The following is a 16,686-nucleotide window of genomic DNA, read 5'->3' on the forward strand; positions in this document are numbered from 1 at the left end:
GTTTATTCTTATTTCTGAGTAGGAGTCCATGGTGTGGAGGGACCGCAGCTGGTTTATCCATCACCTGTTGGTGAACATCTGGGCTGCTTTCAGTGTTTGCTGTTACAAATGAAGCTGCTATAATCATTTGTGTACAAGTCTGTGTGGAGACACGCTTTTATTTCTCCTGGGTAAATACTTAGGAGTGGAATGGCCAGGTTATATGGTAGGTGTGTATTTAACTTTATAGGACTGTCAAACTTTTCTCATTGTCGTTGTGCCCTTGCACATTCCCATTGGTGTGAGCATTCCAGTCCCCCCGGGTCCTCACCAACATTTGATGTCATCAGTCAATCTCTCCGTGGAGGACTTTGAGCAGGGAAGTGGCATGATTTTTTTTTATTTTAAATTTTATTTTAGTGTGTTAAGAACATTTAACATGAGATCTACCCTCTTAACAGATTTTTTAAGTGGACAATACAACATTGTTAACCGTAAGCCCAGTTTTGTACAGCAGATCTCTAGAACTCACTCCTCTTGCATTACTAAAACTTTATACCCTTAGACTAGCAACTCTCCCCTCCCTCCATCCCTGGCAATCACTGTTCTGCTCTCTGCTTCTATGAGTTTGGCTATTTTAGGTATCTTATATGAGTGGAATCATGCACTATTTGTCTTCCTGGGTCTGACTTACTTCACTTAGCATAATGTCCTTAAGGTTCATCAATGTTGTTGCATATTGTGGGATTTTCTTCTTTTTTAAGGCTGAATAGTATTCCATTGTATGTATATGCCAAATTTTCTTTATCCATTCATCTGTCAATGAAGATTTAGTTTGTTTCCATATCTTGGCTATTGTGAATAATGCTGCAATGACCATGGCTGTGCTAATATCTCTTCGAGATCCCGATGTCAATTCTTTTGGATAAATACCCAGAAGTGGGATTACTGGATCATATGATAGCTCTTTTTTTAAATTTTTTGAGTAATCTCCGTAATGTTTTCCATGGTGGCTCACCATTTTGCATTCTCACCAATGGTGTGTAAGGGTTCTAATTTCTCCAAGTGCTTGCCAACACTTGTCTTTTGTCTTTTTGATAATAGCCATCCTAACAGACGTGAGGTGACATCTCATTGTGATTTTTTTTTTTTTTTTGGTGAGGAAGATCAGCCCTGAGCTAACATCCATGCCAATCCTCCTCTTTTTGCTGAGGAAGACCAGCCCTGAGCTAACATCTATTGCCAATCCTCCTCCTTTTTTCCCCCCTTTTCTCCCCAAAGCCCCAGTAGATAGCTGTATGTCATAGTTGCACATCCTTCTAGTTGCTGTATGTGGGACGCCGCCTCAGCATGGCTGGACAAGCGGTGCACTGGTGCGTGCCCAGGATCCGAACCCAGGCCGCCAGTAGCGGAGCGAGCGCACTTAACCGCTAAGCCACAGGGCAGGCCCCTCGTTGTGGTTTTGATTTGCATTTCCTGATGATTAGTGATGTTGAGCACATTTTCATGTACCCATTGGCCATCTGTATGTCTCCTTTGGAGAAATGTCTGTTCAAGTCCTTTGCCCATTCTGCAATCAAGTTGTTTTTTGCTATTGAGTTGTAGGAGTTTCTTATATATTTTGGAAATTAGCCTCTTATCTGATAGATGGTTTGCAGATATTTTCTTTCATTCCACAGGTAGACTTTCCACTCTGTTGATTACTTCCTTTGCTGTGCAAAAGCTTTTTAGTCTGATGAACACTTGTGTCACTTTTTGCTTTTGTTGCCTGTGCTTTTGGTGTCATATCCATGAAATCATTGCTAAGGCCAATGTCATGAGGCTTTCCTGCTGTATTTTCTTCTAGGAGTCTTATAGTTTCAGGTCTTATTTTAAGTGTTTAATCCATTTTGTGTTGATTTTTTGAGTATGGTGTAAGATAAGGGTCCAATTTTAATCTTTTGCATATGGATATCCAGTTTTCCCAGTACCATTAGTTGAAGGATGAAAATCACAGGATCCTCTCAATAGATGCAGAAAAAGTGTTTGATAAGATTCAACACCCCAGCATGTTAAAAACTCTCAATAAACTAGGAATAGGTGGAAATTAGCTCAACATAATAAAGGCAATACATGAAAAGCCCCTACCCCTCACCCCACCCCCCACAGTCAGGGCAGAGCTGGAAGCCAGGGACACTCCCCTCTGGGGCACGCTGCCCAGTTTCCAGTGTTTGCACAACCATGAGCAACTCCGGTGTTTCCTCTTTTTGTTAGTCTTTGTTCTCTGATTTTCCTATGACAACCATGCCGTCCTGGAAAACTGAAGTGTCCCCAGGGCCACTGGAAGGGTGTCAGATGTGTGACCAGTGCTGGAAAGTGGAGGAATTCTGGAGACAGGCTTTAAGGCTGACCTTACAAATGGTTTCTGCTGGATGAGAATCCAATCCTCCTCCAAACACCCCCAGAGAAGGAGATAGAAAAACACACAGAAGCATTCCATATTGGCTCCAGGGCCAGGAATCCCTGTACCCTGTCTGACCACTCATGTTTGGCCTCAGTGGGGCAGCAGCAGCCTTGTCATGTTGGAATCTTCTAATGCAGGGCCTCAAATGCTGCTGGCAGAGCCCTGCTGTGTGATGCTCACCACCCTTGGGGCCCTGTGACGAGCTTGCTGGCTGGTGAACTCTGAGAGCTTCAGTTTGCTCAGATGGAGAGTGGGTATGAATCAGATGCTTCTGAATGTGCTGCTGGGAGCAGTAAATGGCGTCGTCTCAGTTGAGAGCTAATCACAGACCAAGTGGGTGAACCTGTCAAGACGGCCTTTGTAAATGAGCACTGAGGATGCTCTCCTAGTCCACTTGGGCTGCTGTAACAAAGGGTCGTAGACTGCAGGACTTATAAACAACAGAAACTTATTTGTCACAGTTCTGGAGGCTGGAAGCGTGAGATCAGGGTGCCAGCCTGGTCAGGTGCTGGTGTGGGCCCTCTTCTGGGTCACAGACAGCCATCTTCTCCTTGTGTCCTCACGTGGTAGAGAGAGGGTGAGGGAGTTCTCTGGGGTCTCTTTCATAAGGGCACTAATCCCATGCATGAGTCTCCACCCTCATGCCCTAATCACCTCATCTCCTAACGCCATCACATTAGGGGTTAGGATTAATTTTGGGGAGAAACACAAACATTTAGTGCATGGTAGGTACATGTGGAGAAACCCTAATTGTGAAACTTGCAGCCTGTGAGGAGTGTTGTTTGCAGTCACACCAGCGGCAGTGGGTGTCGGCTCCTGCCCGAGTATGTGAGTCATGTGGTCACTCGACCCAGTGGAGCCCAGCGGTGAGCTCTGTGGGATTTCCACACTGACATCCCACATCTGCTTTCACTTGTAGTTCCCCGGGAAATGGAGTCCTGGTTGGCTTCCAAGTCCTAGTCTGAGGTGAACATCTTTCCCCTAGCCCACAGTGACTGACCACTTCAGTGCTGCCTGACTCCATGGTTCCTCCACAGCCCACGTGGCCCTGGCTCATCCTCTGTCTGGGAGGACCCCCACCCCACTCCACACTTCTGGTGGCAGTGACAGCTGCATCTGGTGGTCTCTAAAGCCTGGGCTTCATCGGCATCCAATTTGTGTCCACTCTCATTTGCTATTATCTAAGCAAGTAATTTTCAAAGAATTTTAGGAGCAGAAGTCTTTTCTTTCAAATGAACCTGTACGAAATTCCAACTCCTAAAATACAAGTGGGGACTTGTTCTTTGCAGCTGGGGAAAGTGTCTTAGAGAGGAGAATTGACCTGGCCACATGGAGAGGGGCAGAGTTGAAAGTCATCTCCACTCAACCCTCTCACCATCCCCCTTCTCAGGCTGCCACTGTCCCCAGGGGTGGTGGGAGCAGTGATGCTTCGGCCCTCAATCTCCTGCATTCAAACTGTGGCCCTCCCACTTGCAGCTGGGCATCCTTGGGCAGTTTCTCCTGTCTCCATGCCTCGGTTTCTTCATCTGTAAGCATCTTCCTCACAGAGTTGTTGTGAGGAGCAAAGGAGAGGATGGAGTGAGAAGGTCAAGACTGCCTGGCCCCCAGGACAGGCCCAGCTTCGTAGGATTACTGGATTTAGCTACTAGGAAATAATTGCTTGTATAAACATGCCCCCAAGTAGAATGTTATTGTTTATCTGAAATCCCACTTTAACTGGGCATCCTGTATTTGCTCTAGTGGCCCTACCCCTGGTGTGAGATCACCTCCTAGCCCCTGAGCACCTCTGCACACCAGCCAGGCAGAGGGCGCAGGGAGGGTTAGGGCTCCTCCCCCATCAGGACTGGGAGGGTGCCCAGGTCTGGATGCCCCATCCCTTCACCCAGGCTGAAATCGACAAGTGGACCTGAGGGCAAAACACCCGATGAGGTGGCTGGCCCAGAACGCCATCCGGGAGGGTCATGCACACTGGATGGCACCAGGCCAGAGTCCTTCTAGGAGGTTCTGCAAGACTGAGCAGCCATTGAGCTGGTTTCTCCCGCACCCTCATGCCTATGTCCCTGCAAAAAGACCCCCTCACTAATAATAACAGGTACCTATAAGAGCCAACACTTACAGCCCTTATTATGGGCCACATACTGTTCTAGCCACTTTCCACGTGTGTTCCTGTTTGCTGCGTAACAAAACACTGTGGAGCTCTGTGTCACACGGCAGCAGCCACTCCATGGTGCTCAGGGATGCTGTGGGCCAGGGATGCACGTAGGACCCGGGCTGGCTTGTCTCCGCTCCACAGTTTCCGTGATGGCGGGGCGAGGAGAACAGGAGAGAACTCAATTACTCCCCATAAGAAAGGGGAACTGGAGGCTCCGGGAGGAGCAGCTGAAGGAGGGGAGAGGGCAGGAGAAAGGAGTGAGGCCCCCCCACGGCAGAGGCGTCCCAGGGGCTGGAAGTGCCCGTTCTGTTCTTGCGCCCCACCCCCACCGCTACCAGCAGTCTATGCTGCACATTAGTGCTGGACTTGGGTTGTGGGTCTGGGGGGAGAAGGAATGACACCAGCTCCACAAAGGTAGGGTGGCCCAAGGAGGCCAGACTCCTCTGAGCGAAGTGACGAAGATGTAGTTCTCATGGGTGCAGGTGCTGAGGAGGAAAGTGTGATTTTTGGCCATTTTAAGCAAAGTGGAGAGGAACACAGCCTTGGGCCGGACACCTGGCTCTGCCACTTGCCAGCTGGCAAATACCCTCACTTCTCCGTTTCTTTGCCTGTGAGACATGGATAATAATGATGCACCTTGTAGCATCATTGTGGAGGTTAAATGAGGTCTATGCGTTGAGCCCCCAGGAGACGGCCTGGGAAGACAGTGGACCTGGGGCCCAGCATGAGCTTCTGTGGATGTCAGGAGCCGGGAGGACCTTTGTCAACACTAGGCAGGGGTCTCAACTCTTTTGGGTCAAGAAACCCTTTGAGAACGTGAGCTGTGGACACCCCTGACCCCCAACTGTGTGGAGGCCGGCAGCCCAATGAAGCCCCAGTGGATGTGGGGCAGGAGACTCTGCCGTCCAGCCTCCTTCACCACACAGTGGTGAGGACCCAGTGGCCGGGGCCCAAGGCGGGGCTCAAATGCCCACTTGCCATGTGGCCTGGACAGTCACACCTGTAGCTTGGCCGCCTGGTATGTGGGGTGGAGCAGGCACTCACAAGGTGGTGAGCAGCTGTGAAATGTTTAGAGCCAGCCTGGCAAAGAGCAGGCCCCCAGGAGCATCTGCTCATAGAAGGCGCTTCCCTGCTGCTCAGAGCCGGCCTGCATCAGGGCTGAGCCTGGGTTGGGGCCCTTTCGGTGCTTAGGTTCCCTAGCCCAGAGAGGGGCCAGCAGTCCCCTTGGTCTCCCACCTACACAGTATCCACATAGAAGGGTGCTGCCTGCAATGAAGACACTTTTATGTCCCTGGGGGAGCGAGACTTGAGGAGACCCCTGGCTTTGAGGAGCAGGGCATGGGGAGGCTGAGTGGACGGGGGTCTGGGCCCAGTCAGGCTCTGCGCACACTCACCGTGGACCCCTGGGCAGGCAGCGCCTCTCTGGGCTTCCACTTCTTTCCCTGTAGGAGATGGGTGCTAATGCAGCTGGACACCAGGCACTCTGTGGCCACAGGAAGTAGCCACCAGGGGGCGCATGGGGCCAGCACGTGGCTCCCCGTATGGACTGTGCCTGGGTGCTGTGGTCACTACTCTCTGACACTGACCAGCCCCTTCCCCAGGCCCAAGCTGCAAGCCTCCAACACACTTCATTTTTCCAGGGAGCACTAAGTTACCCCCTTCCTACTTCCCATTTGGGTCTCAGGCTGCCTGCCTCGAACATCCAGCACACAGATCAGAGAACAGCTCTGGAGCCGGTCACCCAGTAGGGGACGAGGGATTATTCCCAAGTCAGGTGAGAGCTCGCCTGGGGTTCTGGGACAAGGCTTCATCTGTGTGTGGCCCATTCCTTCTCCAGGCTCCACCTCCGGGAGCCCCTCACCCCACCTCCGGGAGCCTGTCTCGGCTCCCAGCCTGGGAGACAGCGACCCTTTGCCCTGCCCCCACTTGGGCCTCCCTGTCTGCCCTTCCTCACCTCTCTGGACCCAGCTTTTCAGAATATAAGGAAATCTCCAGCACCAAGCAAAGGTATCTGACAGCAATAAATTTATTAAGTATCCCCACAAAATATAAACACAAATAGTAAAAAAACAAAACAAACCGTAAAACATCAGGCCTGGAGTTGACAATAAAGCAGAGAGACAAATGAGAGACACAAAAACAGAGATGATGGGACGACAGAGCCAGGTGGACTCCCGTGGGGTGGGGATGCCGTGAACACCAGAGGACAACACTCGGGAGCCCAGGGTGATGTGACTGGACCTGGTGGGGGCAAGGCAGGGGGCGGTGTCAGTGGCTCCATGGCTCTGGGGGACAGACCTCTTGGCCCTGGCCACACCCCTCCAGCTGCTTCACTTGGGGCCCTGGGCCTCGGATTCCTCCTCATCGTCTTCGTACATCTCGCCCTCCTCCTCGGCCGTGGCGTCCTGGTACTGCTGGTACTCGGACACCAGGTCGTTCATGTTGCTCTCGGCCTCGGTGAACTCCATCTCGTCCATGCCCTCGCCCGTGTACCAGTGCAGGAAGGCCTTGCGCCGGAACATGGCCGTGAACTGCTCCGAGATGCGCTTGAACAGCTCCTGGATGGCCGTGCTGTTGCCGATGAAGGTGGAGGACATCTTGAGCCCGCGGGGTGGGATGTCGCACACGGCCACCTTCACATTGTTGGGGATCCACTCCACGAAGTAGCTGCTGTTCTTGCTCTGGATGGCCAGCATCTGCTCGTCCACCTCCTTCATGGACATGCGCCCGCGGAAGACAGTGGCCACGGTCAGGTAGCGGCCGTGGCGGGGGTCGCAGGCAGCCATCATGTTCTTGGCATCAAACATCTGTTGGGTGAGCTCGGGCACCGTCAGGGCCCGGTACTGCTGGCTGCCACGGGCGGTGAGTGGGGCGAAGCCGGGCATGAAGAAGTGCAGGCGGGGGAAGGGCACCATGTTCACGGCCAGCTTGCGGAGGTCAGCATTGAGCTGGCCAGGGAAGCGGAGGGAAGTGGTGACCCCGCTCATGGTGGCCGACACCAGGTGGTTGAGGTCCCCGTAGGTGGGCGTGGCCAGCTTGAGGGTGCGGAAGCAGATGTCGTAGAGGGCCTCGTTGTCAATGCAGTAGGTCTCGTCCGTGTTCTCCACCAGCTGGTGGATGGACAGCGTGGCGTTGTAGGGCTCGACCACTGTGTCCGACACCTTGGGTGAGGGTACCACGCTGAAGGTGTTCATGATGCGGTCGGGGTACTCCTCACGCACCTTGCTGATGAGCAGTGTGCCCATCCCGGATCCCGTGCCCCCGCCCAGTGAGTGGGTCAGCTGGAAGCCCTGCAGACAGTCGCAATTCTCACACTCCTTCCGCACCACGTCCAGGACCGAGTCCACCAGCTCGGCGCCCTCCGTGTAGTGGCCCTTGGCCCAGTTGTTGCCGGCCCCACTCTGACCTGTGTAGGGGGAGAGGATGGGGACAGAGATGAGGTCAGACCTCCAGCGCCCACCTGAACATCCCATCCCAGAGGACAACTGTGGAAGCCCTGTGCCTGTTTCTCCTCTATGAAATGGGCATGCCCACAGCTCACTCCCTCCACGGCTCTCCACACCAGCCACACTGCGTGTTGGGGACCCCGCTGCCCAGCACTCAGTGTTAAGGGCTCTGAACAGGAATTGAGAACCTGGAGTTACAGCTCCTTCTCTGCCTCCCAAGGGGGTCCTGGGGGAGTCTGTTGGCCCTCCCCTCGTGCCCACCCACCCTCTGGCCGGTTGTGCTGGAAGTGGAAACTACAACCCCCAGAATCCCTTGCAGCTTGCGGTCTGGATGTGGGTTGGTGCCCATCAGTTGGGTGCTGAGCTCTGGAAGGCAGAACTTGGGTGAGACCCTCTTCCTGTTGCTGTGCAAGCACCCAGGGCCCTGCCACCAGAGTCACAGGCAGAAGGACCACCGGACCTCTTGATTAGGTGTGTCTGTGCTGTGTCTCGTCCATTGGAGGCCCCGACTTCTGTCCCACCAGCTCTCTAATGATCCTGTAAGCTTAATTCTCTGTTTTACACATTGTTCTGCTTGAAATACACGAGTGGTTTCTGTTCCTTGTACAGAGCCCTTTCTCTGGGCCTCCACTGCCAACTGCAAGCAGGGGAGACCAGCCCCGCCCTGCGAGATCACAGGGAGGGGTGACTGTGCCCTTTTGTATCCGTTGACCTGGGTTTGCTTATGGTGGGGTCCACCATCCATGTGTAGGACAAGGGAAACTCACCAAAGATGAAGTTGTCAGGCCTGAAGAGGTGCCCGAAGGCCCCAGACCGGACGCTGTCCATGGTTCCGGGCTCCAGGTCCACCAGGATGGCCCGAGGCACATACTTGTGAGCTGAGGGCAGAGGGGTGGGTTATGTGGGTCACAGAGGCTCAGGGGCTCCTCTTGCCCTCCAAATCCTGTCCCATACTGCCAGCCGTGTGCTCTCACTCTAAGAGCTTGGACCCTGGGGTCAGAAAGGCTGGAACCATGAGTGAAATGGGGACCATGGTGGACACCATGGACAGCCAAGGTCAAATCCCATGTCCATGTGGGCAGGTTAATATTTTGCCAGTTTGCTAAGGACATCATTTTACACCAGTTGCTAAATAGCCCCTGCCCGAGCCTCCCAGGTAACCCCACTCTGGACCCTCCCATGGGCCTCCTGAGGGGCCTCCAGGACCCTGCCCAGCCCTGTCCATTCCCCTGGACTGTGCATGTGTCTCGTGGCCATCTGAATCTCACTGGGATTCCTGTCTTTATTCTGAGTCTCAGGTGACACCTGCAGCCTGGGCCCCAGCACCTCTGCCCGCCCCCCCAGGTGGAGCAGGGTGGGTGGGGCTCACAAGAGGCCTCATTGTAGTAGACGCTGATGCGCTCCAGCTGCAGGTCCGAGTCCCCCACATAGTTGCCACTGGGGTCTATGCCGTGCTCATCGCTGATGACCTCCCAGAACTGCAGGGGGAAAGAGGAGTCAGCAGGCGGCCATGACCCCCACCAGACCATTTCCCTCCCGTGGCCTCATAGCCCTGGGTGTAAAATTAGGGGCTTGGGCCCAAAGCCTGCACCAGCCTCTTTGAGTGACTTTGGAAAAAAGCTCCAAGCTCTGTCATCTGTCAGAAAATTGTCATAATAAATATGCACATCCACGGACCCCTCAGGGTGGTTCAGGGCTCAACTGGCACAGACCCAGGCCCCAGACCCAGCTCTGCCCTTGCTGACCGGGGGCCTTGGACAGTCCACTCCTCCATGAGGGGATTAGTAATAAACACCCTCTGGGGGTGGTTTTGATTATTCCCTCTTTTTAGACGAGGAAACTGAGGCACAGACAAGTTAAAGAGCTGCCCACAGTGACAGAGACAGGATGTCCAGTGACAGGGTCCAGCAGCATCCAGCACACCATCAGCCTCAGCCAATCGGAACCTCAGGGTCACCTAGCCTGTCCACGCAGATGCCCAGGCTCATACTCCCACTGTCTGCTGCCCCCTGCCCTGCTCCTCCGTGGCCAGGAGCCCCCAGCACTTCTCAAACTTTCCCCCATGACTGCCACTGGGCAGGACAGCCAGAACAGGGCCTGGACTCAGGAGCCGGACCATCCCTTCCCAGCTATGTGACCTTGGGCAGGTCCCAAAGATTCTTTGTGCCGCGTCTGCTCAATGGGCCTGATGACAACAGGTCATTGTGGGGATAAAGCAAGTTAATCTGTGCAAAACGTGTGAATGGGTGTGAAGGATGCTGAGTGTGGTGTGGAATTATTAGCATATACCCTGGGTGACAGGAAAGCTGCGCAGAGCCTGCCCTCGCCTCAGGGGCACTTCCAGACTGTTGTGGGGCACAGTTGGTCCACATAGGCAGGAGATCATTGATCACACACTGTGTGACTTCCCAGGGCCCCTCCTCTTTGCTCCTCAAAGTTGGGGTGACTTTCAGAAGATGAATGGGGGGCCGGCCCCATGGCTTAGCAGTTAAGTGCGTGCGCTCCGCTACTGGCGGCCCGGGTTTGGATCCCGGGCGCGCACCGACACACCGCTTCTCCAGCCATGCTGAGGCCACGTCCCACATGCAACAACTGGAAGGACGTGCAACTATGACATACAACTGTCTACCGGGGCTTTGGAGAGAAAAAGGAGGAGGATTGGCAATAGATGTTAGCTCAGAGCCGGTCTTCCTCAGCAAAAAGAGGAGGATTAGCATGGATGTTAGCTCAGGGCTGATCTTCCTCACACACAAAAAAAGAAGATGAATGGGTATGGAGGCCTCGAGAAATAATGGGCCTCTACATGTGAGTCCTGTGCTGGCAAAAAGACTGCTCAGTGAGAAAAGCATTTAGAAGAGAGTTTGCACATGCTTTTCTATATACAGACGTCTCTGACACTAAACTCTGCCCCAGGCATCTGTGCCTGGGAATGTGGTCCAGGGTTGAGGGAGAGACTTCTTTTCACTGTATACCTTTGGTTCTTTTGGAATTCTTTGTCACATACACATTTTATTTTATTTTGTTTTATTTTATTATTTTTGTGTGTGTGTGAGGAAGATCAGCCCTGAGCTAACATCCATGCTAATCCACCTCTTTTTTTGCTGAGGAAGACCGGCTCTGAGCTAACATCTATTGCCAGTCCTCCTCCTTTTTTCCTTTCCCAAAGCCCCAGTAGATAGTTGTATGTCATAGTTGCACATCCTTCTAGTTGCTGTATGTGGGACACAGCCTCAGCATGGCCGGAGAAGCGGTGTGTTGGTGTGCGCCCGGGATCCGAACCCAGGCCGCCAGCAGTGGAGCACGCACACTTAACCGCTAAGCCACGGGGCCGGCCCCACATACACATTTTAACTTCTCCCAAAAAATTAGTTAAAAATATTTTTTGAAAGATGAAAAGTATGGACGGTGTCATTATTATAAAATACACAGAAGAGTGTCGGCAGTTCATCCAGAGAGACTGTTATCAGAGGTCATCTCTCAGGGAGGGTGCAGGCTGGACTGCTTCCCTCTCTTGTGTATCTTTGTCTTTGCTAGGTTTTTTTTTTCTTTTTGCATTAATGTTTGTTTATTTTGTAATTAGAAAAAATAAACACACAGGAATGTCACTGAGGCATTTGGGGCTCCCTCTGCTTCCTCCACCCTGACGCTGTCTTGGTCCCCACAGCCTAGGACACCCCAAATCTCTGGCTTCAGAAACACCCACAGCCCCGTAGAGGAGGAATGAGCTCGAGACAGCAAGTGTGGGGCCAGGAGAGACTGAGTCAGTCACAGTGCCATCAACACATCTATGGAAAGTTCTTTGGAATGCATCTATGGAAAGTGTGGTCTTCCAGGAGGTGACGGACCAGAGTGGGTGCAGATCCTAGCCAGTGTGCACCAGTGACTCCACCTCTCCAACCTCAGTGTTCTCATCTGTAAAGTGGACACGATAAAGGTACCCACATCAAGTGGTTAGCACGAGGCCTGACACATAAAAGCATCAGCAAATTAGTTAAAAGGCCTTAAATGTTATTTAAATTTGTAAAGCCATATGCATGGATAACAAATAAAAATAAAAGATAACTTTTTGTTGTTGTTGAGGAAGATTGGCCCTGAGCTAACATCTGTGCCAGTCTTCCTCTAGTTTGTATGTGGGTCACTGCCACAGCATGGTTAATGAGAGGTGTAGGTCTGCACCAGGGATCCAGGCCCATGAACCCTGGGCCACCGAAGCAGAGCACATGAACTTAACCACTAGGCCACCGGGCTGGCCCCAAAAGATAACTTTCAAAAATCAATATACTTTGGAATACTGTGGCGCAGTAAAAGATCACCACTGATCTGAGCAGATCTTCAAGACATCTCCTGGAGGGGAAGGCACAGGGCGCCCACATACGTGCATAGAAAGCAGCTGAAAGAATGGAAAACAAAGCTCTCTGGCTGGGGGGTGGGGGGGGTGGGGCCCTGGGGGGGTGGGGCCCTAAGTGGTGAGGTGGTTAAATGAGCACTTTAGTCTTATCGGCAATGTTCCAATTTTTTAGAAAGAGAATATATTAATAATTGCTTTTGTAGTTAAAACTAATAAAAATTGCAATTTAAAGTAATAAATGTTATTAGTAAAATATATTATGTAACATTTAATAAATAATAAAATACACTTTTGCAAATTAAATAAATAATTATGATCGTCACTACAGATGAGGACCCTGCCAGATGGGGGGCCCCAGAGTTCAGCCCGCGTCTCCCATCTCGGAGCCCACGGTTTCGTCTAGCGTTTGTGGGGGCAGGTCAGGCCCTGCGCCCACGGTGCTGTCCGTGGTACTGACCCTTTGCCGGGCCGCGCTCAGGGCCAGGGAAGCGGCGGGCGGGCAGCGGGCAGGCACAGGTACCCAAGGCAAGTGGGGTGCGGAGGCCCCGGAAGGAGGGCTCTCCGACCCAGGGGCGTTAGGCCCCTCTAGGACCCCAGGCCTTCCCCGCTTGGCACGACGCCCACCTGACCCATTTAGGAGGCGCTGGGGGGGAAGGGGCGGTGCTAGGAAACCAGGAAACCTCCCTCCCATTGGCTGTGGGGCCAGCGCCCCGCCCTTCGAGGCCACGCCCAGCGGCCGAGCGAAGGGGGCGCAGACAAAGGCTCCAGGACGGCCCTGCCCCCTAGGGGAGGAGGATGGAGTCCCTGGACTCATCCGCCCCATTGTTGGAGATGGGCCGGAAGTCCCCGGTCCATCCCGATGTATCCATAAACTCCTTCCCTGTCCCTCCCAGGCAGGGGCCTCAATTTCCAGGAGCTGTTGAGTTTTCTCATCCTTGGGGGAAGAGTGATACCCGTCTCACTGCATCCCTGCGGGGTGCACCTGGCACAGAGCCCATACGGAGTGGTCGTTGTCATGAGTCGTTAATGCCGTCATGCTACCTCTCAGGAGAGCCCCGGATCGCCCTGACCTCCCTCCTTCCCCCCAGCCAGGCCCCTCCCCAGGGCGGCAGCCGCTGCTCATGCTGAGCCAGGCACCACGCCAGGACCCGTAGGCAGGAGAGCACCCCCTGCCCACCCCAGTCAGCTGAGCTGTGATGAGGAGGAGAAGTTTGCTCTCCTCCCACCAGGGAGCCCACAACCAGAATGGGAGCGGGGAACGAAGATGGCCAAGGAACTGCCCATCCACAGGGCCGATGCCGAGCTCCTGGGCAGCCAGATCCCCCACACCCCACACCCCACACCGGGCCTGGCCCCGGGGCCTTGAGCACTTTCTTCCAGTTTGGTCGCTGGAGACTTTCCAGGGCAGGGAGGCCCTAAGGAAACTGCCCAACCCTTCCATTGGTCATCGCAGAGGGCAGCTGTGGGAAAGGAAGAAACGATTCCCCTCCCCTCCGCAACCCACCTCTCTTTTGTTTGAATTGTTAAAAAGGATCAGATATTAATTTTAAAAACAAACGCAAATTAAGAAAATCAACTCAAAAGGAATAATAACTAATGAGCAAACCCAAGGGCCAGAGGGCTGAGAAGCAGGAAAAAAATCTCTGCGGAGGACACTGTCCAGCACTCAGGCCGCTGCCTCCGCCCTGTCGCCGCCCACCGAGCCGGGTGTGGAGCCGCCTTTGCCTGGTGTGTGCTAGGCCCAGCCATAGGAGGGGGCACAATCGGATCATCACTCCCCCAGGCCCAGGAGGGACTCAGGGGTGTGCCCCTCCGCACAGCGATCCCTGACCCTCCAAGGAGCAGATGTTCAGGGCAGGCCTGGCCCCTGTGACCACATTAATGAGCCCTGGGCCCCTCCCACCTGGCCAGGGCAGCTGTCAGCGACTGCCCCACGAGCCCTGATTTAATTTGAGACCATCGTCCCCCAGGCCTCCCCCTCCCCCAGCCCCCGACGTCGGGCGGGCACAGCTGTCTCCTCCGGTGATTAGGGAGTCTCCCCGCTACCGCCTCCCCCCATCCGAGGCGCCTCCACCCTACAGAGAAGATGCAATTTACATGTCAGCCACTTGGCTGCCCCAGTCCCGTTGTAATTAGCTTTTTGTTCTTGCCTGGTTTCCACGGCAACAGCCTCCAGAGGAAGCCTTTCCTCGGCCCCTTCCCCTCCAGGACCCGTCTCCTCCCACCGCCTCCTTCCGGGAACCAGCCCGACATCATCCCGCGCTGGGTCCCTGGCCTTGGTCCTGACAAAGCCACCCCTCCCTGCATTGTTCTGGGCAGCAGACCCCACCTAGCCTGAGCCCCGCGCTGGGCGACCGCAGAGACTGAGCGCCGGAGGGCAGCGCGGCTCGGATTCGCATTTATTTGTGACCTTGGGCAAAGGACAGCCACCCGGACTTGAGGACGTGACACTCGCCTCCTGGGTTCGGGTGGGGATTACGCCACCTCCCCTTCCTGCCTCAGTCCCAACATCTGTGAGTTGGGCTAACAATGGATGGGAGAGGCCGCGCGGCGGTGCAGCGAACCACCCCCGGAGCCCGGCTTTGTTGCCACGCCCAACCCCCAGACTCTGCCGTTCCAGGTGGGCACGGTCCAACCCCGCGGGGGGTTTGCCTAGGCGGGGCTGTGCTAAGGGAGGTTCCAGTCCTGGACCAAGGTCACCCTGAGTCCGGACCCAACTCCTCCCCCAACAAAGGAACAGGGTGGGGCCAGCAAGCCGAGGGTTGCTAGAACGAGGTTGGGGGCATGGGGATGGCTCTGCGGCATTGGAGGGCGTCCTTTTCCGGGGTTGGGGGAGGCGGGGCAGAGGGAATCATTATGGCTTTGACGGAGGAGCCCCACCCAAACCAGCCCACCCCTCCCATCTCGCTCAGGGCTGAGTTGCGACCCCAGAAAAGAGGGCCACACCCAGACAGCGCCCCCAGCTGCACCTGCTTCGGCCGGTGGAGGAGGGCGCAGCTGCGGAGGGAGCTAAGCCCTGACCTGCGCTGCGCTCCGCAGGCCCGAGGGAACACCGGCAGGGCAGAGGAAAGGCGGGGCGGGAGGGGCAGGGAGGGGACCCCGGCGTCCCGGCCGCCCGGCGCGGGGCCGGCTCGTTCCTTTGTTCTCGGCTTCTCAGCGGCGAGTGCGGCTCAGGGGGCACGGCGCCTCCCTGCTTCCCTCCCTCCGGGGCCGGCTCGGGGTGGGGACGCAGGGTGCGGGGCGCGGGGCCCGGCGCTTGGGGGCGGCGCGCGGCCTCACCTTGGCCCCGATCTGGTTGCCGCACTGGCCGGCCTGGATGTGCACGATCTCCCTCATGCTCGGTGCGGGTGGCGGGCGGCTGCGGGACTCGCGCGGACTGGCCGGGGCTCGCTGCGGAGGGTCGGCAGCCCCCGCCGCCCGCTCTTATAGGCGGGGCCCCGCCCGCCGCCGGCCTGGCGTCACCGCGCGCGGCCAATCGCTAGTCGCCGCCGCAGAATGCGCCACCGGCCCTGCAGCATCAGCACCGCGCATCGCCGCCCGGCCGCGCGATGCGGGGCTTCCTCCCGCCGCCACCGGGGTCTGAGGGCCCCGCGGGCGGAGTCCGGGGTCCCCGCGCACCCGAAAGGAGGGGCTGGCGGACTCCAGGGAGGACAATAGTAGTCCCCTTGGCCCTCCGACCACGCCCCGGCTGCCCTCTCGGGTCCCACACCACCTGCAGCCCCACCCCAAGGCTTTTCAAGGAGCGTCTTTCTTCCCCACACCGGTTTAGGGACCAACCCCATCTCCCAACCGGAAAGGCCAAGATGGACGCCTCCCAGCTCCCTGTCTGTGGCATGAAGGGACAGATAAGGTACTCTGAGCTCTGCTGGCTCCCTTAGGGGTGGGGGAGGCAGGAGAAGGCTGCAGCAGCCAGTGAGCCCCCAGAAGAAAGCAAGCATGAGGCAGGGCTCAGAAACATCTGAGTCAGAAGGGCTGTGGGCATAGGAGAGCAGCGGGCATTACTGTGGCAGCTCTGGTTTCACTGTCCTCTGCAGAGGGATGCCACCTGCCCCTCCTCCCCTAGGGGGCTGCCGTAAGACTCCACATGGACCTTGCATGTGGGGATGCTGGCAGCCACTACTCAATGCATATTGTATCAGGAATTGTCATAAGGACACAACGAGGCCGGGGATTGACTGGTGGGGGATGATGACCCGTGGTTTCTATCTGACTCACTCCCTGATGTCACCTGTACTCCTGGACTCTTGGTCCAGGTGAGGCCAATGCAATGCAGTGTCTGTGTGTGTGGGGCTATGTAGGGAGATGGCATGTGCCTAAG

General features: G+C 55.4%; 1 protein-coding gene across 1 annotated transcript; it reads right to left on the minus strand.

The window, feature by feature from the left end:
* Window positions 1-6,582: 6,582 nt before the first annotated feature.
* Window positions 6,583-15,753, minus strand: TUBB3 (tubulin beta 3 class III). The gene is made up of 4 exons (XM_014792595.2): window positions 15,648-15,753; window positions 9,390-9,498; window positions 8,788-8,898; window positions 6,583-7,980 (listed from the first exon to the last, which is right to left on the minus strand). Exons 1-4 carry the CDS (start codon window positions 15,702-15,704, stop codon window positions 6,905-6,907), a joined length of 1,353 nt encoding a protein of 450 aa, XP_014648081.2. The 5' UTR covers window positions 15,705-15,753; the 3' UTR covers window positions 6,583-6,904.
* Window positions 15,754-16,686: the final 933 nt, after the last annotated feature.

This window comes from Ceratotherium simum, chromosome 30 (assembly GCF_057802395.1).
Source record: "Ceratotherium simum simum isolate JZ-2026a chromosome 30, ASM5780239v1, whole genome shotgun sequence".
Classification (NCBI taxonomy): Eukaryota; Metazoa; Chordata; class Mammalia; order Perissodactyla; family Rhinocerotidae; genus Ceratotherium; species Ceratotherium simum.

Excerpts from the sequence above, each read along its gene's own strand:
- TUBB3 (XM_014792595.2), bottom strand. The coding sequence starts at position 15,704 with ATGAGGGAGATCGTGCACATCCAGGCCGGCCAGTGCGGCAACCAGATC. Across the intron at positions 9,499-15,647 it reads GCAACCAGATCGGGGCCAAG|TTCTGGGAGGTCATCAGCGA; the intron begins GTGAGGCCGCGC and ends TTCCCCCTGCAG. Across the intron at positions 8,899-9,389 it reads CTACTACAATGAGGCCTCTT|CTCACAAGTATGTGCCTCGG; the intron begins GTGAGCCCCACC and ends CTCTGCCCTCAG.